The sequence below is a fragment of the Eptatretus burgeri genome, chromosome 3 (assembly GCF_056783735.1).
Source record: "Eptatretus burgeri isolate ZD-2024b chromosome 3, Ebu_testis_v1, whole genome shotgun sequence".
Classification (NCBI taxonomy): Eukaryota; Metazoa; Chordata; class Myxini; order Myxiniformes; family Myxinidae; genus Eptatretus; species Eptatretus burgeri.
In genome coordinates, this window is record NC_140963.1 from 4446900 (window position 1) to 4473453 (window position 26554).

The following is a 26554-nucleotide window of genomic DNA, read 5'->3' on the forward strand; positions in this document are numbered from 1 at the left end:
TGGTAAATCTTGTTTTACGTCATATTTTCGAAATGGTCGTGAATTCAATGTCGGTCCAGTCATTTCTTAGAGTAAATCGACCCCATAGAGTTTGAAAATGTACTCCATTTCCACCTCGGACATCCAGAAGTACCCGTAATCGTACCTGATCATACCTTAATTTATTCAAGTCATGAGACTAAAAGTCGTCATATGGAGCGACCTCTAAATCACCTCCGATCAAGCTAAAAAAATGTATGCGCGTTATTGGATCATATTAGAATAATTTTAAGCTTGTGGAGCAACATTCTATTTTTTGCACCACCCATATATATATATATATATATGTATATATATATATATGTATATATATATATATATATATATATATATATATATATATATATATATATATATATATATATATATATATATATATATGTATATATATATATATATATATGTATATATATATATATATGTATATATATATATATGTATATATATATATATGTATATATATATATATGTATATATATATATATGTATATATATATATATATGTATATATATATATATGTATATATATATATATATATATATATATATATATATATATATATATATATATATATATATATATATATATATATATATATATATATATACACGAGAGCGGGTTGGATCGATAGATTGATAGATAGATAGACTGAAAATCAGCCAACTAATGAAACTAGTGTTCTTTTGTAAAACTGGCCAAGACAAGTGTTGCTTCCTTTTATCCCAATGCAAACAATGTGGGGATAAAATATGTCCAAATAAAAAAACAAAGAATTTTGAGACCATGTAAAGTCACACTCATCAGAATGTAAATCTTTAATTAAACATTCATGTTGTGCTCTTGTTGTTTTGAGGGTTCGGGTTGCGCTGAAGACTAAATGGGATTAGTTGCCATTTCGTGTAACCATATATAACGAACTTGTATTTCTTTGGTTGGCAGAGCATGGAGGCCTCTTACTGATCGGGTCAGGATCAAGCAAGGCAGGGATGTGGAACTCGGTATAGCAGGATTTAGGGGGAATGGATCAACTGAGTAAACCCTACAATATTTGTTTATTTTTGTTTGTTTGTTGTTTTGTATACATAGTCGCGGCTCGTGTATGCAATGGACCAATAAGAGGTCAAATAGCTTGACCAACCTACAACAGCAGGGTCAGCATCACATGTAACAATGTTAATGTTGTGCTCAAACAATCTGTGGTTGTTGATTGTCCATGTTGATCACAATTTGAGACATCACCTGTCGTCACTATCCTCTACCCCCCTCCCCAAGTCAAATAGAACACTCCGTAATGCTGGGGCAAATACCACTCCTCCCCCTCCTAAATAAATAGATAATTTGTTGCAAGAATCATTCTGTAACACTTGGTAATCATGCACCCACACCCCAGTATGTAACTCAACATCAAGACGAACCCTTATGACACTTCAGACTGACGACCTGATTACATTTACACCTGAGACTGATGACCTGATTACATTTACACCTGAGACTGACTACCTCATTACATTTACACCTGAGACTGACTACCTCATTACATTTACACCTGAGACTGACTACCTCATTACATTTACACCTGAGACTGACTACCTCATTACATTTACACCTGAGACTGACTATGTCATTACATTTACACCTGAGACTGACTACCTGATTATATTTACACCTGAGACCCTTATGACACATTTGGAGTTTGCTGACGAAGTTTAATCATCTAATGATATATTCAGAGAAAAAAATGGAATTGTTCTATATATTTATGTGTGTGTAAAATAACTCCTCGTGCCATACATGTTAATTATTCTTCCTTTTCATGTGTGAATTCAGTCCAAGCATGACGTCAGTCTTCAGGGCAAACACATTCACTACCATAAATACTGCAGTATAACTCTGATGTTTTTGCCTATCTCGTCAAACTCAATTAGTCGGGTACAGCACGACACCATGGAGCAATATAAATATGCCTGCATGCCATGATGGTGACTCCATGACTTTCCCAAAGCATCAACTCTCAGGTTGTAACAGAACTACAATGAAGTAATGCAGTGTTAACCGTAGCTCAACAGACACAGTCCAATGGACAGCTCCAGAAATAATAATAATATTATTGCTATGGCCAGCTCATCAGCAATAAATCGAAACAGTTAAAAGCCACACCACCTCTGAGCTGTACTTCTAGCCCATAATACACACGACTATTGCAGTAGTAATATATATGATAGCACGATCATTATCAGTTTCAGATAAATTCAAATAGTCATTAAAAAAACAGCCAAAACAAATGTAACCATAAAATAAGAAAAGTTAAGTAAGATGTCATCCATTTCTCAAATCTAATCAACAATGACCTGAACTTATTAAAGATTGTATATCATAATAATATCGAGAAGTTAACATTTTGGGAGGAGGGATGGGAGACAATGGTGGGATGGGATAGACAGAGAGAGCTTTTACTAACGATGGCTATACTTTGTCACAATGAAAAATCCACCAAACAATAATTTTTACACTGAAAATCCTCCAATTAATGAAACAAGTGTTGCTTCCTTTCATCCCAATGCAAACATTGTCTGGGACATCTGTGGTCTTCAAAACAAAACAACTGCTCATTAAGCAAACGGTATACAGTGTGTACAATGTACATTGATGTTTTAATCTGAAAGAGGAATTTTAATGAAAAACTAAATTTCAACAACAAAGCTTTGCTTGGTCAAGCAAAGATTTTGAGAAAAACTCCACGAGCCAATGTGAACCATCCATCACATCATGCATCAAAATACGATCGATCCATGGATACACGCTTTTACTACCCTACCACTACCCCACCATGAGTTCAATCATTTACAACATCCATGTACACACAGTATACTGTGGGGTCAATGAACAATTGTTTGGTTTTAAAGACCACAGATGTCCAAACACTGTTGGTGACAATGTCCCCATTGGGATGAAAGGAAGATACACTTCTTTAGGCCAGTGGTACCAAGGAACACTTGTTTCAGTAATTGGGGCCTTTCAGTGTTGTTTAGTGGATTTTACAAGGAACTTCAACACAGGAAGAGGCCATTAGGATTTACAAGGACTTTCAACACAGGAGGAGGCCTTTAGGCCCATCAAGCCTGCGCCAACATCCCGACATCTGGAATAGACCTCTGCACGCTGTGCAATTGGTCCATGAAGGTTACCCATTTCCCTGATGCAGACTGCCCACATGATAGCTTTTCCCAATATGAAGCTCCCGAATCACTCCTCTCACCTTCAAAAAATGATAAACTCAAAACAAAGTGAAAGTTTGATTCAAAGTTTTTCCTCCACTTTTTCCATACACACCCCTTGTTTCCATTCCCAGATATAAAATACTTCGATTTTATAATTAATTTGACCCATTGACTTCAGGCCTTTTTACATCACAGAACATTCACTTTAACTGAAGGTGAATGTATGTACACACTGAGCGTACATAGTACATGAGTATATAGATTCAATGGAACGATAAGCAGGGTGTGATTTGATGGGGAGGGATGGGGGTGATTTGATGGGGAGGGATTGGGGTGATTTGATGGGGAGGGATTGGGGTGATTTCTCTAAATCTTTTTTTTTCTTCATGTAACTGATTATGTCACATACATTGCTATTATCTGTTGCTTTTTTGATTATATTGATTGATTATTAGGATATTTAGCAGCCACTTTTGTGCACATTAAGGCTAAATTGCATCAATGAAGGTGAATATGAAAAGAAAGACATTCAAACTACATTCCCTGGTCAATCATATTTATGAAGTTTCGCATCGATCTGTTAAGCGGTTTTGGAGAAGAAGATTTTTTTTTAATGTTTTCATTCTCAATCCAATATGGCCACCAGACCACATGACCGAAGACGTCATAAATTTAATTCTTCACTCACATCGGGTCGTAGATTAGAAATGCAGCATGAAGTTTCAGATTTGTTTTTGGATAAGGATTTTGATTCAACCAATTATGGCTGGAATACCACTTCACTGATGACATCACCATTATCATCTGATATACCCCATGGGGAGTTGATGACACTGCCAAGCTTCAATTTTTTTTCATTGAGTAGTTTCACAGATGTTCAATTTCATAAATTTTCTTTAATCCAATATTCATACCATGTGACCTATGACGTCAGAGTTATCATGAAAATATTCTCCATGGGGAGTCCCTCCTGTGTTTGAAGTTTCACATCGATCAGACAAGCGGTTCCAGAGAAAAGTTTTAAGTGAAAAAAAATGATATCATATGGACACAGACGTACAGACAGACAATAGTCTGAAGCATGACAATTGTGTCGCAACACCTTTGGGACGAGACGAACTACAAAAAGAGTAGTATCCCAATTGAAAGAAATTTTTTTTTACTGAACATGATGTGTTTGAAATTGAATGATGCTGAAGGTGACTGTGCATCCCAATGGTGGTCACGTGATCATTAAAAGCAACTGATCAACAGTTGAGTTCAAGATTACTGTCCATGCTGCATTTGTCTTAAATTCCACCAAAGATGTTGTGAAAGATGTCTCACAGGATATGGAGACATCATCGTGTATCTCTCCAATCACGAAGCCGACACAAATCAGCTGGAACCATCTATCTATAATTCCAGCAATCTGTGTGTGTGTGTGTGTGTGTGTGTGTGTGTGTGTGTGTGTGTGTGTGTGTGTGTGTGACCGCTGTTTCTCGACAACCACTGGTCCGATCTAATGGAAACTTGCCAGGTATATTGCTGGGGACCTGAGGATGTGCCTTTTCAAGGTTTGATATTAATCGGACAAGTGGTTCCCAAGTTATGGCCATTTATTTACCAAACCAATGACAGGACACGTTGCTGTGTAGGCATGGCCGATGGGGAAAGAGCGCGTTCCCCATTACGGATTACAATGTACGGACTTCCGGATAGTGATGACTTACTGTATTCTAATAATTTCTCGATTTCTTATGCGCATTTATAGATAAACACAATGCCTCAATCCAGTCGTCGTTTACGAGAGCGAAGGAACGGCCTGTGTAGTTGTTTGAAAGTTTTTTTTTTGTTTTTTTTTGCACTACGACCATGCACGTACGGGCACGCAGAGCGAAGGAACGATCTGTGTGGTTGTTGTTTCTGGTACACGGTTTGAAAGTTTTTATTTTTTGCACATATGGCCATGCACGTACAGGCACACGAGAGCGAAGGAACGGCCTGTGTGGTTGTTGTTTCTGGTACGCGGTTTGAAAGTTTTTATTTTTTGCACATATGGCCACGCACGTAAAGGCATGTACTAGTATTGATAAAGGGGTTTAGGGACTTGTATAATGTCAGGGAGATCCCAAACAATGGTATTTCAATTAAATACAAAAAAAAAACAATTACGAACACACAACTATGAGGAAATCATCATCTTGTTTGTTTATTTATTTTTTTTTTCTATACAGAAATATAACCTTGCGGAGAAGTTAAGTAACTGATGTCAGCAGGTTCACAGATGGACAAAGAATCAAAGAGAAACAGGGAGATAAGAACAGCACGCATGAGAGGGCCTGAAAGGGAAGGAGCGAGGCGGTCAGCGAGAGGCGAAGAGAACAAGGGTGGGTACGGGAGAAAGCACGAGGTGATGATGTCTGGAGGTACGCTTGGAGGTCTGGAGGAAGGGGCACGAGACAACAGAAATAGGGAGTCAGTTCCACAGATGAGAGAATAGATGAATGAAGGAATGAAGGTCAGCATTCGGCTAATAATGAGGAAGGGTAACCAAGTGGCCGATTCTGGAAGAACGCACACAACCTTGGAAGGCTGAAGAGGGGGGGGGGAAAAAAAAAAAAAAAAAAAAAAGAAAGAAAAAAAGTAAGAAAAAAAGAAAGAAAAAAAAGAAAGAAAAAAAGAAAGAAAAAAAGAAAGAAAAAAAGAAAGAAAAAAAAGAAAGAAAAAAAGAAAGAAAGAGAAAGAGAAAGAAAGAAAAAAAGAAAGAAAAAAAGAGAAAGAGAAAGAGAAAGAGAAAGAGACAGAGACAGAGACAGAGACAGAGACAGAGACAGAGACAGAGACAGAGACAGAGACAGAGACAGAGACAGAGACAGAGACAGAGACAGAGAGAGAGAGAGAGAGATACCATCCTGCTTGCAGTGGCCAAGAAGTTGGTATTCAGCCGACTTCTGGGAGATGTGAAAAAAAAATGCAGAGCTTTGGATTTGCATTCCTCCAGGAGAGCAAGAAGGAAAGCAGCTGTACAAGGCCCGAGTTCACATCTGAACTCCATAACACTTCAACTGAAGGTGCTATACACCAATAAGCTCTGAGTAGCTCAGAATGGACTTATCTCTTCAGAGAATACCAAGACCAAGGCATCGGCCAGCCCGAGAGATCAATTTGGAGATGTGATCTGCTCAAGACAGGTTGTGACCGATTGGGAGACCATGGATATGCAGGATAACCTCCTCCAGTGATTTGCCAGAAACATCGACTCAGGAGTTTGAGAATCAATCCTTGTGGAGGGACAGAGTAAAAGCACGTGATTGTCCTGCATTGAAAGATGTTCCAGGTATCTGGCCAACAACTTATTTCCTCCAGACATACAGAGCTCGATGATACTCTCAGAGGTGTGGTGTATGGTTCTGCATCGGGAGAATCATTAGCAAAATGATACAGAAAGTTTTTTTTTTTTTTCAAGTGAAGCGGAGAGCTCATGAATTTTGACCAAGAATAAGGTTGTTCATAAAACATTGCATTGGTGGATACCAGTCTCAAGAGGAAGATCACAAGACAGAGCGCCGTTAAGAGCAAGTCGTTGCTTTTTTCTTGCACAAAAAATATTGGATAACCAATCATGAAAGGACTCCTAGATACCATGAGCAGGTAACTTGGAAAGTACGAGTAATATTGTGCTGCCAGGTAGTAATGAAAACTCGAGAGATGTCACTGATCTCTCGTTTCAGATTAAGTGGATCCTTCGATTGGCGGGTTAAAAAAAACAACAACATATCAATGGTGGAATAATCGGGGCAGAAGCTGATTCGATGAGCCGAGATTGAAGATTTGGAAAAGAGACAATGCCTCAGGTCTCCGGAAATGATAGATCCCATCGCTCTTCTTACCATTGGGAGGAGGCCGACCGCTCTGAAATGGAATCGGTCAAACTTGGAACCCTTCTGGTGAATATGGGTAACATTTTCAACTTTACAAGATGAAGGTAGGAGTAGGAAAGGCCTGGAGAAGAATGAGGAAAAACAAGAACATCGGGTTGAAACGCAGTGATTGAGGATTACAGTGGTATCGGCGGTGTATCCAGTTGCAGACGAGGTGACAAGATTGACGGGAAACTGCTGAACCTTAGTGAGGGAGAAATCCTTGTACTACAGACGCTAAGTAATCTGTGAGGGGAGAAAAGTTGAGTAGGAGGAGGGAGGGTTTCAGGACCTTGGCCTTTTTAGAAGAATTTCCTTTTCAGTAAACACTCCATTAAGACACTCAACGTTTTCCACAATAATGTTTCACTAAATTCAATCTTTGAGGAAAATGGGAATGTGTACAGGATATACTGAACCAGCCGCCACTTGGTTGTGGAAGTTGTTCAAAGAAGTAAGAGGTTTAAACACCGCTGAACATGATGTTAGGCTCTGCATCATCACAACAATGATGCACACAGCTTGCGGATTCTACGGAGGGACTTTTCGACTTTTGACGCGACCCTATCACAGACATCGCAATCACTACACAGGTGTACATTCACCCATGCTACCACCGTCGATGTACCCCTCTATCACCAACGTGTCTACATCCTTATTTAATTCCAGTGTAAACCTATCTATGGTTTCTGTTGTCACTCCCTCTACAGAGACACCAGCATTAAAACTACTCTCTGAGTGAAAGATAAGCCTGGTGTTGCTTTCGTGGTTAGGGTGGCTGGCTTGGGATCTTCGGGTCCTGAGTTGGAGTCCTCTTTGCCACTGAATTAACACCAGGTGAGGTTCACTCAGCCTGTCATCCTTCCCAGGTCGGCAAAATGAGTACCAGTATGCTGATGGAGGGGCACAGCATCGGCAGCATAGTCGTGCCCCAACAAAATGATACAGCCACCTGGCAGCCAAGCTGCCTTACACAAGAAGAAGAAGAAGAAGTTAAAGATATCTACCTGACTGTCATTTTCTTTACTCCAAGGATGTGGACCCTGATCCACTTTCCATTCTGCTAAAGAAAAAGTTTTTATTTGTTCGATCTATCTCATTCAGATCCCATCATAATCGTCTCCTTTCTAACGAAAATACAGTGCTGCTTCTTTCAGGTGCTCTGCATAGCTTAGTCTAGCTCGGCCCGGAATCGATCGAGTCACTCCATGCTGAACGCTTTTTATTGCAACTATGTTCTTCCTCGGTTTTGGTAAGCAAAACTGTTACACAATATTCTCGGTGAGGCCTCACTAAATCACTGTCTAGTGTTTCCACCTATTTGGTTTTTATAATCTATCCCCCCCTGAGAATACAACCGAAAACCGTACCAGCTTCACCTGCAGTTACCTGGCACTATCAACAACACAAAAACTGTCAATCAACAATCAAATACAGATATCATTTTTGTCTCATCATCTGAGTGAGCAATGAGTGCAAAGTTATTACCAGGTGTCAGTTCGGGGTTAAGATCATCCATTACTTTGGCTCTGTACTTAAATGTGTGTTCACACGCAGACAACAAGGTATACATCTCCCATCTGAAAGAATTGAGCACAAATGAGGCCCCTGTTCAGATGTATTGGTGCTTCGGGTCAGTACACATGACAAGACCAGTCTTACATGTGACAGACTCATTTTTCTGCAAATGAGGTGGTATTGTCATTTTAAGAACACTGGCTATGTCGCATCACAGATAAAGTATGCTAATGGTTCATGGAAGAGGTGAAGTACAAAAGTGGAAAAAGGTCAGCAGCTTGACAATGGGGTGGAGAGCGAAAAAGGTGGTGCCATTGTTGTGACGTCGCTGCTACCCAGAGTGCCTCGGGAAGTGACGACACTTCCATCAAACTCAAAGGCTGTGCTTCTCTTGTCTAACAGTCTTGTGTTGTGTGTGGTGTATTGATCTTTATGTCCATGTGTGTGTGGCAGCTCCACTACAAGCCTAGGATCCTGTAACGAAGAAAAAAGGAGCAGATACTCAAGGTCCCCCGCCTTTTGGGTGCTATGACGAATAGATCTGTGTAATATGAAAGCTAAATCTTGAATGTTTTTTGAAATATTGCGTGTACAAGCCAAGTTACGGAGATGGATCCCATGGCACCAGAATTCATCCAATCACAGCCGTGATCTAATCAGGTTGAGAAAATGTCATGAGGAATAGGGTTATTGGTTATAGAAAGGATCATGGGTACGTATGGAAGAGACCTGTCATCTTTAAGGGACTTTGTTCCTCTTCTTTCCTGCCTGTGGAACCAACTTCCACATTATCTTGAATTTCCTTCTTCCCTCCAGGTCTTCCAGACAGCTGTTCACTTCCATCTCAGATCATCTCCCAACTAAAACCATAATATTTTATACCTCCGTTAACCCCCACCCCACCCCCAACCAATACTTCCCCACCTGTCACATTCAAGACCACCTTCCAAATTTCCAGTTCTACCTTTCCGAGAGTTTGCTTCTGCGTCATCTTGTCCACCCCTTGTGCCCCCCAACCCCTCATTCCTCCCCACATCCCTCATTTGTCCTAGTCTCCCTCTATTTTGTCCTTTAACTTGCTGTTGGTGTTTTTCCCTCCCTCCTTGTTCCTGTTTTTTGTTTTTTTTTCCATTGCGTCCTGATCCATTCTGTATTCTCTCTCTTCTACAATCCATGACTTTGTACACAAAAAAAGTCTGTAAGGATGGACTCAGGAAGACGATTTCCACGTAAAGGCAAACACCCGTTGGAAAAGGACCAACAGAAGAGGTGCAGAATGAGGTGTAAAAGGCAGATGCACAGCTGGTGAGTATCAGTGGTGCTATCATGTGACTGTGTAAAGGTTGGTGAGAGAAGTTCACGCAGCTAAGGAGTGATGAAGAATAAGCATTATATCTTAACAAAGGACTCAAGTACTGTTGATGTTTGGAGTTGAAGAAATGGTAAACCAATCTTTGAGAGCGGAGCAGACTGATGTTCAGTTAATTCACCCCTCTTGACCTACCCGACGTGGTGATGCCTCCGCATCTTTCTCAAAAAAGGAAAAGTTTCACAAGACATTTTCAAGAACCGACAAGAGCAGACAAGGAGACTTATAAATCACGGTAAATCCCTGGTGTCGCAGTGTGATCATGCAATCAGCATAGAGCAGGTGACTTGTGCTACTACCTACGTATGTTGATGTTGATGTTATTCATTGTGTGAATATTAGGCATTTTCAGGGAGATTGTTCGTGTAAGTTGGGTGTGGTGCGTTGGCCTGTTTCGCTTCCTCAACTGGAGTGCTGGTTCAAGATGTGGGGAAACCAGTTTCAAATTGCAGACAGTCATCGGTATTCATCCATTGTGTCCCTCTAATTGGTGTAAAGGTGCACTGATGTCTACTCGTGTTATTGTTTTTTAATGTGATTGATATACAAGCTCCATTTTAGCCACAGATGAACACAAAAACGTAAAGAATACTACAATGTCCTTCTACCACCTGTGACGAGCTTTAAGCTGAATATAGTTTGGCAGTAGAAGGGCCAACTTGAAGCCCTTATTGTAATTGAAAACCATGCTTCCAACAGTTTACGGATGTGACAATGGCAGGTCAATCCCGATCGATGTAACTGGCTCAACATCAGGTTGAAGTTTTGCAGTCAATGAGAAGCTTGGGTGTTTTAATCAGTCCATGACAGCAAGTTGCGTTACATAGTCCAGGTAAGAGGGGTTTTGTGATTTTGCTTTGCTTTGGAATTCACACATCATACCACTACGACGACTACAACAACAACAACAACAACAACAACAACAACAACGTGACTCGCTAAGGGCCTTCCAATCCTCCCGCATTCGACGCGGTTTGCCCACCACACAATAGTTAAGCATTGTCGGTTAAACGTGACAAAAACACAAAAACAGACTATGAGGTCACAAAGGGTATGGAATTCAATGGTCTTGATGAAAATTATACCAAACCAAGATATTAATGGTCAGAAAAAAAAAATTAAAAAATCACACAAACATTGTTTAGCTGGAGGTGATAAAGAAAACAAAACCTAATGATATGGTGGTGATCGAGATTCTCATTTCCCAAGGTATCCGTTTATTCTGTAAAGTGAGCTTCATCCTATCAATGAAAATCTCTCCTGGTATCAAGTTTCAGGAGCCATGATGAGCATTTCCAAACCAAAAGTTGATCGGAGCTAAACTCACAGGTCCCTCATCCTGCTGCTGAAGATACTGATACATCAAGTTAACCGTCATGTTCCCAGTATATACACAGTCTGTTGGAAATATGATGCTTACCATTGACTCACAGGTCCCTCATCCGGCTGCTGAAGATACTGATACATCAAGTTTACCGTCATGTTCCCAGTATATACACAGTCTGTTGGAAAAATGATGCTTACCATTGAAGAAAAAAAAAAAAAAACAGAAAAACATAACTTAATAACATCGTGCCAGAAGTGAAACGACGGTTTTGAAAGGTCAAAGTCTCTCCCATCATGAATGTCCCCGACACCTTTGAGGATACAGCTTTGATTTTCAACATCGAAAGACCCAGCTCAGTAAGAGTTCAGCAGGTGCAGAACCTAAACCACCTGATCAACTCCCAACACATCGAATAACCCGGCTCAGCAAGAGTTCAGCAGGTGCAGAACCTAAACCACCTGATCAACTCCCAGCACAGAGTTTCTTTGCAACATACGATTTACTTCTCGAGAACAATAGCCTGACATGAATGTTATGCTTCCTGTAGTTCATCAATTTTTACTGGTTTGAGGCCTTCGGCTAAATTCACAAGAGATGGCCTCATATCACTGTGAGCACCAGTGGGCTTGCACTGTTAAAACTACACTACTTACTGATATGATGATATGTCTCTGTTCATGACATTTTTACCATATTTTGTGATGACAAAGGAAACTATAATGTAAGATTGTAAGGTATACAACACAATAGAAAATAGAAATAATTTTTAATTGAAAAACCAATTATAGTTGACAAACCTTCGAAGCAGTCCTGCATCAATGAATTGTTGATTAGAACTTCTAATAGTGCAGTAACAACAATGATAATTATAGCAAGACGACTAAGATATTATTGATAACACCAATAATCACCAGCTTCGTTTTTTTAAAAAAGGTTTAGAAATGTGAAACGGCATGGCCAATCTAGGAAGAGGATTCACAGCCAAGTAACCAATTAACAATTTGATTGCCAATGAGCAGGTTATTGGAAGTTATGAATCCTGATGAAGATTGGGTTCCTGATGAAGATTGGGTTCCTCATAAGAAGTGTACTTCATTGTCATAATATTTTATTCAGTAGTTCTCACAACTACTCTCCTTTAACCAGTTTCCGATGAATTTGGAGACGACGGCCCATAGAGTATACACCCGAGGCCCCGGTGTTTGATGAAGTGGATGGCCAGGTCTGACGTTTGACTGGACATAATTGGGACGGTAATTTGGGATTTGCTGAAGGTTCCGGTGGATTACTCGCCCACTGACACAATGGGATCATTAACGTTCACCAACTAATGCCAGCAAATGGGTCCCCAGCTTAATGTTCGTAAGGGCCCTGTCACACCTTGACGTTTTAACCAGCAATGTCAACGTATAAAAATGTATGTAAAACGTTGGCGTACGCTGAAATTTTGATGGTTTTTAAAAAAATTTTGGGCATATTCATAACATATTAGTAACGGGCACAGAATGTTTCGTTGTGTTATTGATAACTTTTACCAACGAATGCTTAGCCTGTTGTCGGCGTTCACAACCTATGCCCAACGATAGTTTAACTTACGCATAGCGCGCTGCACGTATCGCCGGCGAACTCGTGGCGTAGCCTGTTAAAAACCTGCCGGACGCAGATTTAAATCATAACCGCCTGAGAATTTGAAGTGTCAACATCGCAGTCACACCTTGACGATTTAGCCAGCGTATGCCGACCTATGAAAAATGTGTCTAAAATTCTTGGCGCAAGTAAAATACGGTATAGGTAAGTTGTGTATACGTTAAGAGTAGGCTGGAAAACAATGAAGTACGCTGTCATATTACGTGGTACGTGTAATACGTCGTGAAATTTCAAGCATGCTGAAAATTTTACGACGTACTCAGCGTACGGCTGACACGTTCCGCATGCGTTGTCATATTTTCCTGGCACACTCCGCGATCGTTTACTCACGACGGACACACGTTACTTGTAGGTTACTCATGAGACTCATGAGACGGTAATATTTAACATACCCGCAACCTAATTTTCAACCAATGGGTAACGTCCTTTTAACCTATGTGTAGCATGCTTTGAACCTAAGTATAACGTGCTTCTAACCTTTGAGTAACATGCTATGAACCTATGTGTAATGTATCTCAAACGCACATTGTCGTATGTGGACTAATTAGATTAACGTCTTCCGGACGACCACAGCACTTACTGAACGTGTTTCTCACTTACATCTACCGTGTAATGGCGTATTGGCAGCGTTTAGGGGAATTGGTATATACAAATGGGCTTCACAGGAGGAACCCGTCATTGTTCCAGACTCCATGTTGAGTAGATGTCAATGCCAGTAGTATCAGTAGTAGTAATACTATTAGTAGTAGTTGGTGTGCGTGACAGTTGTAATATTATTAGTAGTTGTAGTAGTAGCATTGGTAGTAGTAGTATGTCTATGTCAGTAGTAGTATGTGAGCGTGATGGGGAGGGTGTGGGTGATGATGGATCCTCTTATCGTCCACGAATAGGAGACTACTTTGCACCATTGTTCGATGTTCTTTTCAGCTAATTTTTTTTTCCTCATTCCCACGATGAAATATTTCTTTGTTTTACTTTTTAAAGTATTCAAAACGACTTGGACAAATGCATAATGTACTAGTAATGAACACAGAACGCTTCGATAACTTATAGATAAGTTATACCAACGATTGTTTATCGTGTTTTAGTCGTCCACAACCTATGCACAACGATAGTCTAGCGTATGCATAGCGTAATACTTCCCAAGCACGTCATTCATAGGTTATAAATAAGTCACGGGTACCCTAAACATTACTTTGATGTGTTTCGACGTATGAGGAACTTTCAAGTAACGTGTTGCGAAGTGTGAACAATGTTCGTGTAGTGTGCATACAAAACGTTACTCATAGGTTAGAAATAAGTTTCGGGTACGCGAATGTTACCTCTACGTGTTTCGACTTATGAGTAACATACAATTAACGTGTGTCAACGATCGCATAACGTGCCTACAACTTATGGCCAGCGTAGTGGAACGTGTGAGCCAAACGCAGAGTACGTCGTAAAATTTCAAGCATGCAAAATTTGTTGGACAAATTTTCAGCGTGCACCTAACGTACACAAAACGTACCCATAACGTATTCGACGTGTGCCAGCGTTTTCGACAAATTTTTCATAAATCGGCAAAAGCTGGCTAAATCGTCAAGGTGTGACAGCCCCTTAAGGAGGGACGACCCCGCTTTGTGATGCAATGCCCTACCTACAAAGAATCGATGGAAAGTTTATGGTCAGGATGGAAATCAAACCCAGACTAGACAGTTCAAAGGTAAGTGTGCTTGTTGCTCACACACCATCTTGTCGGACGATCAGTATTGTAATCACATCGTTTGTCCTTTTTGGTTTCATCGTCATACTTGAGCCGTACACCTTTACATCAAGCCGTCACCGAAGGTTGACGGAGGTTGCGTTTTCACCCATATTTGTGTGTCTGTTTGTCTGTGAGCAGGATATCTCAACAAGTTGTGGATGAATTCGGACAAAACTTGGTGGACAGGTTTGGGTGTGTGTGACAATGACAAATTGCGTAGATTTTGGTGAAGATCCGGATCCGAATGCAGATACGAGATTGAAATTTTGAAAAAGTGATTCTTCACAATTGAGTGGTATGGCTAAAAAACAATATTTGGCATCATATCTCAAAAAGTTGTGGAAGGATTTCGACCAAACGTGGTGGATGAGTTGGGTCGGTGACGGGAAGAAGCCGATTCGATTTCAGTTGAGGTCCGAATCCATATCTGGTCTATCAGTGGGATACAAAACGTGAACTGTTCACTTGGCGGAGGAATGCGCTCCACCGAGCGGCCGTTCTAATAGTTATATCTGTTAACATTTGTGAGTCTTAAAACATCGTTCAATCAATAAATTTATTACACAAAAGTATTTCCTTCTTATACCCACAGTCATCATGCACATGCAGCACCTAGCGACATAATTTCCATAGCGGTGGCGATGCTGCCGCTGCAGCGGACACCACCACCACCCTCCACTCCCTCAGTACTACATTTGCTAAATATAAGACGAAGTGAGCTCAAAACTAAACTGGCCCAACATTGCTGACTCTGACGACTTCTCCTTTCTTTCTGCTTTCAGAACACATTGTTGTTGCTGTGAATTTCGATGCTCTGGTGAGTATGACGACTATCATTACAATGAAAGTAGACTTCCAATCACAGAAATGAGGGGTCATTTGAAGAAGAGGATTAAGGAACAAATTACCTCCATTTAAGATGAGCAATACCTTGGAGAGCATGCAGTAAATTTAAAGTTTTGTGTTGCTTTGTATTCAGGACAAATGTCTCCGGTAAGGTCTGGCAGGATCGCCTCGAGGTACGCGCCGCACACCTCTTAGCCGTCTAGCCTGGGTTTGCATCTCGGCTCAGGTATAAACTGTCATCCTGTTGTTTTTCTTACAAGGTGACGCATCGATTTATGTGAAGTACCACAGGTAGACATCAAGCTGGCTGTCCCGTATGCCGGCATTCGTTTGGTGGATGTTACACATCACACAGGGTCCTTTGCGAAGAGTCGGCGAGTCATGGTCGGCCAGAACCCTGAGTAAGATCCAAATTCCTGCCTCATTGACATGAACGTCAGGCGTGGCCGGCTGGTTCATGAAAGACTTGGGACAAAATACTTTCCGTGGCTGACACTTAGCAACGAGGTGGGAGCAGTTGGACCGTTACTCGTAGTCGTAGTAGTTTTTGACAAATGTCTCCATTAAAATGTTTAATCATTTACTTGTTGCTCTGTTTATTCACCTGCAATATCTCACTGTGTTGATGTTGATGTCAGAAGATCAATGAATTGCTCCGGCGTAAGTGGGGCAGTCGTGCAGATCTCGGATTGGTATGTGAAAGATGTGCAATCTTGTTCCTCAAATGGTTCCTTCGAATGTACAGACAGGCAGCAGTGCAGACCCGGATTGGAAGGAGACCATGAATACATTATCCATCAGGGGAAAACCGAAGGCCGGAGTGACAGCATTTCACGAATGATTCATTTACATTCAGTGTGGCTGTCTGAGCGACAACAACAATCGTGAACAGAATATGTAGTGTCGAAAGAACACTCCATAAAGAATGACACAAAGCCAGTGAGTCTGCAGCTAGCTAATGGGGGCGTGCGCTGGGTATGGGGGGGGGGGTAGTGCGGGTAAGGGGTAGGGGAGCCAAGGGGTAGGGGAGCCGAGGGGTAGGGTTGTTCTATTTCAGCCCTTTCATTGTAGCTGTGAGCTCTTCTGAGATAAAAATAGGAGATGAGTATCGATTGCTCGTTTCCCGGAGTAGTCGGAATTTTGAGATCTCATCTCACCAATCAAATCTTGCACCGTTGGTGTCTTCAGCCGAGGGGGAAGGATAAGCAAAGGATTCTTTCATTCAAAATCACTTCTGTGTTTAGACTTCTTTATATGACGTGTGCGTTCCAGGTAAAGAACCAGAAAGGTCGTCGAGGCTTGCCAGTTGTACCTTGCCAATAAAAACTTTTCCAACAGATGGCACAGTCAGTTATATGGTGAAGTTTCTTTCCAGCTACTGTATACCGACCGAATTAGGTACAGTTTAGTTATCGACTTAAAAAGGTGAAACTTTCCAATGACCTTTAACCCCGTCGCTTGCCTTTGTTCGTGGATGGACAGACCTCCCATTGATGTACAGGTGGCTGGCAAGTCAAGGCACATACCAGGGTAAGACGAGAAACAAATTATTTCCACCAAATGCATTCCTTTGGCGGGTTGGATGGGACACTCTTTTCCAGGTGGGTGACAATTCCCAAGAGGTCGTAGTTCACGAACTTAATTTTTGCAGCGAATACACGCGATGCAAAGGTATTTCATCAAAGTTTGAAACTTACTTTCTTCTTTTACCGCAAAAGTTTCCTTTATTATTCCCTTGGTGAACATCTATTAAAAAACATTATCTCAATATAACTTTTATGACTTACGCAGGTCTTACCTAAGGTTTGTCTCAAGCTTGCACAAGGTTATACCCTAACTACCTGAAGTTGTAGCACATTATAATTCACGCCAAATATGTCGAAGGAATAGGTGTGGAAGAGAAAAACAAACAGCTCGGTTTCGGTACTCCTCACCTGCAGAGGCAATCGCTGCGAGCATCAGGATGCAGGTGAAGGTGCAGCCGGTGCGGGAAGCTGCCGTGCGCATGATGCTGCACGCTGTGTGCGAGACGCACTCGCTCACACACTCGCTCACTCAGCACAACGTCCGATGGAACGACCGGAGAGAGAGAGAGAGCAGATTATTGCTCCGGTGCAATACCCCAACGAGTCGGAACACTGTTTTTACCTGACACCTGGGCCGGATCCAGCCCTTTTCTTCCCCTTACCACTCCCTCGTTTCCCCTCCCGACTTTGAGGCGACGCCTGAGCGTTGTCACTTGTATGGTTAGTTGTATACCTTGACAGCCCAACCCTCTTTCTGCATCACTCGTGTCCGCACTCCCCGTCATTCTCTCCTTCCCTCCTTTCCCCAGATAGCTAGCCCCAAGCAACGTGTCCACGCCTCGGCCATGGCAAGGCAGGGAAAGGCGGGGAAGATGAGGGGGGAAGGTCGGAGCCCCGGCGACTATCCATTATGTCATGATGAGTGACCGTGGGTGATCGTGGATCACAACGGAATCCCAGTATCAGTTTCGCAGGAAGAGCTGTAGAATGAACGTTGCTCCTGATGGACGTCCAAGAACACTCTGACCGAAGAGCAGCAACGCGGGGATCTCACCAGGACACGGGGACGTTCAGTGCAGGGATCTCGGCGCTCAACACGTGGCGATAGCGGCTCAGTTTGGCACCGTCGCGTCCGCACCGACTGCTTCGGGCAGAGTTCTGCTGCTGCTGCTGCTATGCTGGGCGTGCGTCGACTTGGCTCCTTCGGTTCTCGCATCAGATAACGGAGGTAGCGGCTGCGGGTCTCGTTCGCCTACGCTCTCCGCTCGCGTTGTGAGCCAACTCGTGAGCCTGTCAGCTTGGCTGCCCTCGACCCATTCCTGAATAGCGCCACATGGACATCAGCCTGCGTCGCACCGTTTGGTCTTCTCTTGCAGATGGAGGAAACGACCTTGTACGTCAACAAGGATCAATCCACCACGAGCCAGTAATCCCAACATCGTAGCTCTCACAACGGCCCGTTCAGCGCAGACTTTGGACAAGCTTTGGTTGCCAATGCACCATCTCGGCTTAACCCCAACATTAGCAATGGCAAAGGAATGTGTAACGTTGTGTAAATACTTTAACCTTGTGTGTAAAATAATTACCGTATTACCTTGAGCATTCATTACAAGACCCGGTGTTGTTTATACAGCTAAAGTACAATGTACTGTTATAAAACCTTAATTTAAAAACCTCATCCTGCAGCACAAGCACATTGGCTCCGGTGCTGTACGTTACACTTGTTGCTGCACCTTACACCACCAACCTACAATGCCATAAAAAGGTGGTGATTTATGACTCCTTGAGCCTTGCATTGAACACGACAGCGACATAAGCAATGGTATCTTGAGACGATGTTTGTTGCAGCTTGTTGACCAGCTTTCGTGTTGCCTCAAATCCCCCACGAATATCGATTCAAGAAGCTTGCTGCACGGTTCGTTGTGTATGTATATGGCTGCGGTGGTTTGTTGAAAGAGCTGCAGAAAGACGTTTTCTTCGTGATAACTCATCTCCATGGTTCCTGGACTAGCCACAATTTTTCAGCCTCGGTGGAAATTGCCAAAAGATGAATTCCAACAAAAAAATCTGCTTTCCTTGCAATAAGGTATTTTCATTTCTCCATCCATCCTCCAAGAGAGCTCCTCTGACTCTGTTGGTGTATCTCCTATCATGTTGGTGTGCATGTGCTATACTATATATATATTATATACATTCATACATTCATATGGTGATCCATGACTCCATGAGCAAGAACAATAGTCTGGGTGACAGATGGACGGTTGTTCTGTGCAGATAATGCGGGTTTACCGTGTGAGACATAATCCTATACCTGGTGTTGACTTAACGGTTTGGGGTGGTGGGCTTGGGATCGCAGGATCCTGAGTTCAAATCCCACTCTGCTGTTGAATTAATACCAGATGGGATTGACTCTGCCTGTCATCCTTCCGAGGTCGGCAAAATGAGTGCCAGCTTGCTGGTATCCTGCGTCGGAGTGGCGACCCGTCCAGGATTGTGTCCAATAGCCAAGGAGACAGCTTAGGCAGCACCAACGCTCTGCACGGAGTATGGTCCCAATGGATGGATGGACATAATCCGTTGGCGATGCTCACCAAAACAGTCATGAGGTGCTTCTGATGTATAAACGACGAATGTGGTCAACATTGGTTAGATATTTATCGGTGTGCCGTCCTGATGATGGCAAATAAGCCCGGAATCCAGATAGGTTGCTCTGTTTGATGTTTAACTGATGCTGACCATATAATCTTTGTCTGTTTGACAATCACTCGGCTGAGACCTCAGGGTTGGAGCTGATGCTTTGGTGTAGGACTATATCCAATGGAGATCAGGGTTCTGGACCTCCTCACACTCAACATGTTTCGATATATATATATATATATATATATATATATATATATATATATATATATATATATATATATATATATATATATATATATATATATATCACTATTTAAATGATACATTTGTACCACAGTTAGCCATCCATTAAAGATTTCCAAGAGCTGTTATTTCATACACTTGTTTAAGGATTATTTGAATGACCAATATGATTTGATCATGCACTTCACGTTAAAAGAGCTTTAAAAAAACACAAGCTTACATAACCTTTGGTATGCCTTGGAACACAGGGGAAGTGAGGCCTCAGATCACCGGCCGACAGCACTTGCATGAAACGTGATGTGCATTCCAAAAGGGTCCAATGGCCAGATGAGGTTGTCAGTTGATTGAACAAATGCTTTCCCATCGTGCCTCATCTTCCAACAACAGCAGTGCAAGCAATGATTACACACATGAATGGAGATTACTTTTTTAAAACTAAGTCATAAGTGTGTCCTTGTTGAGATATCCTTCCAGGTCAGTATGACTTTTTAACAACAACGAATCTTTAAAATAACTTTTCACGGTTGTGTTGTCTTCCCGATGATGGTGGAAACATTTCATAGATTCATAGGCCTTTTAAAGGTCAAAGGTCAAGGATTATGACCTTTGCTGCAAAACTTCCTCTGGAACATTCCAGGAACATTATAATGTCATAGAGGATATATGTCATTTCGCACTCCTCGGATTATCCATACTTTGATGAAATCAGCGTAAAAACAAACTTGAAGGGGGCGCCACGGGCAAGGTGTTCGACATAGAGAAAAATGGTTTCAAGACTTTAGGCGGGGAATGACCTCAAGATGATGCATAAACAATATTGCCATCCGAGCTCTCAAAGTTTGGGCGGTCGTATGATTTTTATGTCGAAATTCGCAATTTTCTTTTTTTGTTTTTGACCTTGGAACGAAAATGAAAAATCGGACAACGACAAGTTTTAGATAATTCATTTTGCTATTCAAATACCGAAGAACCCATTCCATTCAGTAAATTCCCGAGGAGAAGATAGATTTTTAATGTGACTACCCCTTAAAAATGGCTATTTCTGGGGCGTAGTTCCGCCCACAATAGGCGCAGCACGCCCTCATCCAGGAAAACACAACTAGACATTGATATCGAACACGCAACCAAGTTTCATCAAGACCGGATCAAAGTCCACGGAGTTATGCTCTGGACAGACAGACAGCCAGACATAACGAATATAGTGGTCACTCTGGCTGGCGTTCGTGAACCAATAAAGTAAAAATTACAAGTGGGCGCGGCTCCGCACACAATGGGCAATCTTAGCTGCTACCCGACTATCTGTCACCGCCCATTTCTTCAAAACCTATCTTCTCCCTCAAAATTGACCGAATCAAACTGAATTTTTATATGTTGTACATATGGCCAATGCGCACAATTTCTCGAGTGGGAATTTCGATTAAAAAAAAATAAAATAAAATAAAAAAATCGAGAAAAAAATATGAAAAAAACCAAAAATTACAAGTGGGCGTGGCTCCGCCCACAATGGGCGTGGGACGCCCATTGCCACGAAGACAAAACTAGGCATTGATATCAACATCATATTCAAGTTTCACCCAAATCGGATCACATCCCACGAAGTTGTGCTCTGGACAGACAGACAGACACACAGACATAACGAATATAGTGGTCACTCTGGCTGGCGCTCGTGAACCAATAATTAACCGATGTGAGAAGAAAATACTGTAAACATAAATTCACACCATTCCAAGTAATTCGCGACTTTCAAAATGGCGTAATCCACCACAGAATGCTCAGTGTACATGCGCAGAAATCCCTAGCAACAGGGGTCATCAGTGCAGCTGAACGCATATTGTGTGTGTGTGTGTGTGTGTGTGTGTGAGAGAGATAAGGATTGTTACCTAAATGCCTCACAAAGCTTCGAAAAGAAGGCAAAAATACTTGGAGCCAGATCTGTGTGAAAGGGGTATTGTGCCTCAGCATAATGAAAGAGTTGTTGAACTTTCTGAACTCACCCAAAATGCTGATAGCTTGCAGCTCCTCATCCTGCAAACTCCCGAGGAAGTGGACCGGTGCAAGGCCCGAAGGTTCGTAGATGGATGTGTTCTACCCAAACCTTTGACCATCGCTGCCAGTGAGTGGACTTTAAATGTTGCGGGATTGGCTCGTGTGAAGATGGCAGGTTTGGTGTTATTTTTAATGGATGCCTGCTTTTGGAGAGAGGATGCTGTTATTACAAACATTCAGACAGACTTCCCAGAGGGAGACACCGTATATATGTTTTGGTTGCTTCATAACACGGATGGGAAAATCATATCTGGGGTTCGTCAATGCACATTGTGAGTTTAAAATAATGATATTTACTATTAGTCATGTTTCAGAGGATTGGGAGTAGTGCGGGGGGGGGGGGGGGTGAGTTGTATGGGCTGTAATTGATGTTATATATATATATATATATATATATATATATATATATATATATATGTATATATATATATATATATATATATATATATATATATATATATATATATATATATATATATATATATATATATATGAAGAAGAGAAGAAGGGAGAAGTCAACTCCCCTGATGCTTACTCAGCAGCCAGTGCGGCTCAAATTCAGGACCCGCAAGGATCCCAAGCCACCGCCTTAACGACAAAGCCAACTCCAGGCTCGTGTGTGTGTGTGTGTGTGTGTGTGTGTGTGTGTGTGTGTGTGTGTGTATGTATATGTATATATATATATTTATATATATATATGTATATACATACATACATATATACATACATATATATATATATATATATATATACATACATACATACATACATACATACATATATATATATATATATATATATATATATATATATATATATATATATATATATACACATACACACACACACATATACACAAAGCCTGGTGTTGGCGCAGTGGTTAGGGCAGCGGCTTGGGATCCAAAAGGTCCTGAGTTCAAGCCCCGTTGGGCCACTGAATTAATACACCAGGGGGTTGACTCAGCCTGTCATCCTTCCGAGGTCGGCGAAATGAGTACCAGTGTACTGGGCCGGTGTATACCCCGGTTAAAATAGGTGTACCATATCCTTGTTTGACGACCATATGACGACCAGGGTTGCGTCAGGAAGGGCATCCGGCGTAAAACATGTGCCAAATCACTATGCGGATCATACGGATGATCCGCTGTGGCGACGCCGATCGGAAGCAGCCAAAAGAAGAAGAGGAGAAGACATACATCATATATACACACACACACACCCAAAGAATCGGACCAATGATCTTTATTAGGACCTGCCTCGGACCTGTCCACCTCGTGTGGTCTTCGAGCTGACGAGCGACCCAGACCAGCGTCGCGAAGCGGTCCGCAGAACCAGGTGCCAGCGAGACGCCTCCGATCCGTGCGATGCAGTCAGCGCCGGACCAGGCCAGAGATGCGCACTCGACAGACTGCACGCACTTTGAGTCCACTAACGCAAACATTCGTTGCTCCTCTTTCGTTGTCCCCGAGATGTGATGTCCACGAGCAGTGATGTACCTCCTCAAGATGAGCGCCCAGATGACCACCAAGGCCATGTATCGAGATGTGATCTTTTTGCAAGCTCTGCGGCCGCGTATTTATTTGCCTGTTTCGGGGGGGGGAAGGATAAAAACGTCTCCGCCCTCTCCGTTCTCAATCTGAGGTGGTGAGATCCCGGATTGGGCAAGGGACACACTCCTCCCATCCTGGGCAGAGTCTCGAGCTGAGGTGGTGAAGTCCTTGATTGGCCAAGGAGGCCCACCCCTCTTCATTCTGGGCGGAGTCCCGAGCGAACTCCCGCCCACATTCGTGGACGGTGGTGTGTGGATAATGGCATCGGGCAGAGCGAGGTGAAGGTGAAACGATGCTGGCATGGTTGTCATCGTTGGTGGTGTGAATAAAAGAAAAGAAAACCTGACTATTAATAATAAACCACAGCGCAGGAACATTTAAATACCCGTTAGACAAGGGGAAAGGGCTATCTATAAAACACGTACCTACCGAGATAACTAATCTGGAGGAACCTGAATGGTGTTCTGTGAATTTCCATAACCACAACAATATATATATATATATATATATATATATATATATATATATATATATATGTATACATACATACATACAAACATACACACAAACATACTTGGGATATTTTGGGTCTCAGGCCTCCAAAGCAATGGCACCCAACATACAGAGATCCCCAGGTACTTATGTTTTTTTTTAATATTAGACAGGGCAAACCCAAGGAAAAACTAACATTTTTTCCAGTCAAGGTTTTCTCAGTGGATTCATCATCCTGAACCCATACCATTTGATATTAGCTTGGGGGCCACCCAGAATTTTGCCTCAAATTCAAGATGGCGGCCAAAATCCAAAATTGCTGCCAAAATTACCTTTAGGAGATTTATACTGCCTCGTAGTGTTTCCTGTCAAGGTTTTTTCAGTGGTTCTGTCATCCTGAACATATATCCTTTGAGATTAGCTTGGGAGCCACCCAGGATTTGGCCTCAAATCCAAGATGGCCACCAAAAATCAAAATGGCTGTGAAAATTAAATTAATTAGGTTTATACTGCCTTATAGTTTCTCCTGTCAAATTTTTCTCAGCAGTTCCGGCATACTGGACCTATAGCCTTTAAAATTAGCTTGAGGGACACCCAGGATTTGACCTCAAATCCAAGATAGCCACCAAAATGTCCGTCAAAATCATCTTAATTATATCCAAACTACCTCTTAGGTTTTCCTGTTAACGTTTTCTCAGTGGTTCCGCCATTCCAAACCTATGTCCTTTGTTATTAGCTTGGAGGGCACCCAGGATTTGGCCTCAAATGCAAGGTGGCCACGAAAAACCAAAATGGCAGCCAAAATTACCTCAAAATTTATATTTCATCTTATTTGTCCTCCAGAATGTTCCGTTCTCGGAAAGCAGAGTTTAGGGGCTGTGCAATAATTATGGGACCTGGGGGAGGGAGAAATTTCCGGATGGTGTGCCATTGTCTTGTGAGCCCTTCTCAACATTTCATGGGGATTTGATAACTGAGACCACAATCGACTGAGAAGTGAAGGTCAGAGGTGGTCCAATGCAAGGCGGATACAGTACCAATGAGAGCACAACAGACATTCGTCAAGACCAGTCATATCATGGCTAAGATCAGAGCTACATTGAAGGAAAGGCTAAATATCATCACCTCCTCAGCCCACAGGGAGACCACAATAGCGGCCTGAATACACCATGAAAATATGGTTCATAATGGAGTACTTCAGCTTGACCAATACTTCGACCCATTCCTAAATGGTCCCGCTCGTCATATGAAGACTGGTGTGGAAATCAATTGTGATGTGATAAGAGGATTGATGTCATCCACCGAAGCCAGAGAACAGAAATATAAAGAATTTGTTGACTTGAGACTCAAATCCAGTGGGGAAGAACGAATCAATTTCTTCGACAAGATTAACAAGTTCAAGATAAAAACTGGGATGGAGAAGGCCAAGAAAGACCCAAAAGTTGTTAATATCCTGAAAAAAGACAGACAGGCCTTCGGTTTACTGGGAGGCAAAGCAACATCTTCAGAAGAGGTACATCCATATCCCTTGACTACTGTCCCACTAGCTCCAGCCACACCAGAGAGAGATTTGAGACAAGGTTCAAAAGCAGCATTGAGGAACTACCTCATAGAAGAGTCTGAATCAGTCCGTGAGAACCCGCCACATGAAGGAAATTGGCTTATAGATGGAATGGCTGCTGTCAAATCTGTTCCTGCTCAGCAAACTTGAGGAAAATATGCAGCAGCCCCTTTGAAATTTTGCTTGCCAGCAAGTGACTCCAAACCGAAGCAACTGCGAATCATATTTGATTCATACAGTACAGCCACAACGAAGGAGCTCACTCAACGTCGCCGTGGCACACCTGGAAGAAGAACTCGCATCACAAGCTCTGAAGAGGACATGCCTAAAGGGAAAGATTGGGACTCGTTTCTGCGAAACTCAGAAAATAAGACAGAACTGATTAGATTTCTAGTCGATTACGACAAGACCGATGTTGTGAGATCCAAGCTGAAAGTTCCACGAACTGTGACAGAGGAATATAATACCTGGTTAACAACGCAACTCAAAATCGAGATGCTTGACTCCTGCATCCACCACGAAGCTGACACCAGCCTCATCCTCCATGCATCCAAGTCACCAGATCCTGTAATTGTCAGGGCGACAGAATAAGCATGGGTCAGGAGAACAAAGACATCTGTTTCTGTCATTAAACCATTACAAGACTGGATGATGAAGATTGACCATGAGAGGTATGTAAGCGTCAAAGCTCAAACTGACCGATTTGGTGACGAAATGTGTCAAGCACTTCCTGCCTATCACAGCATAACAGGGTGTGATACAACCTCTTTTCCATTTGGTGTGGTAAAGTAAAACTACTCAATCACTGAAGAAGACGAAGAAACTGGGAAAGTTCCAACTCCTCTCGCAACTTGGCACATCGCGCACTTCAGTTGAAGACATCGC

The 26554-nt window shown here is 42.1% G+C and overlaps 1 protein-coding gene and 1 long non-coding RNA gene across 4 annotated transcripts in view; one reads left to right on the forward strand and one right to left on the reverse strand.

Moving 5' to 3' along the window:
• The window catches only part of LOC147029312 (integrin beta-6-like), a 137987-nt gene extending 118023 nt beyond the window's left edge, over positions 1–19964 (reverse strand). The window contains exon 1 of one of the 2 annotated variants that reach the window (XM_085872270.1): positions 17546–19964. In XM_085872270.1, the coding sequence (XP_085728396.1) occupies positions 17546–17618 (73 nt within the window). In that variant the 5' untranslated portion in view covers positions 17619–19964. The remainder of the gene's footprint in view (positions 1–17545) is intronic. The other variant, XM_085872269.1, reaches the window with a different exon arrangement.
• LOC147029313 (uncharacterized) overlaps positions 1–26554 on the forward strand; it is a 44400-nt gene that overhangs the window by 8749 nt on the left and 9097 nt on the right. Inside the window, exon 3 of one of the 2 annotated variants that reach the window (XR_015055859.1) lies at positions 15548–15837. This is a non-coding gene — a long non-coding RNA (uncharacterized LOC147029313). Of the gene's footprint in view, positions 1–15547; positions 16224–26554 lie in introns of those variants that run through there. The other variant, XR_015055858.1, reaches the window with a different exon arrangement.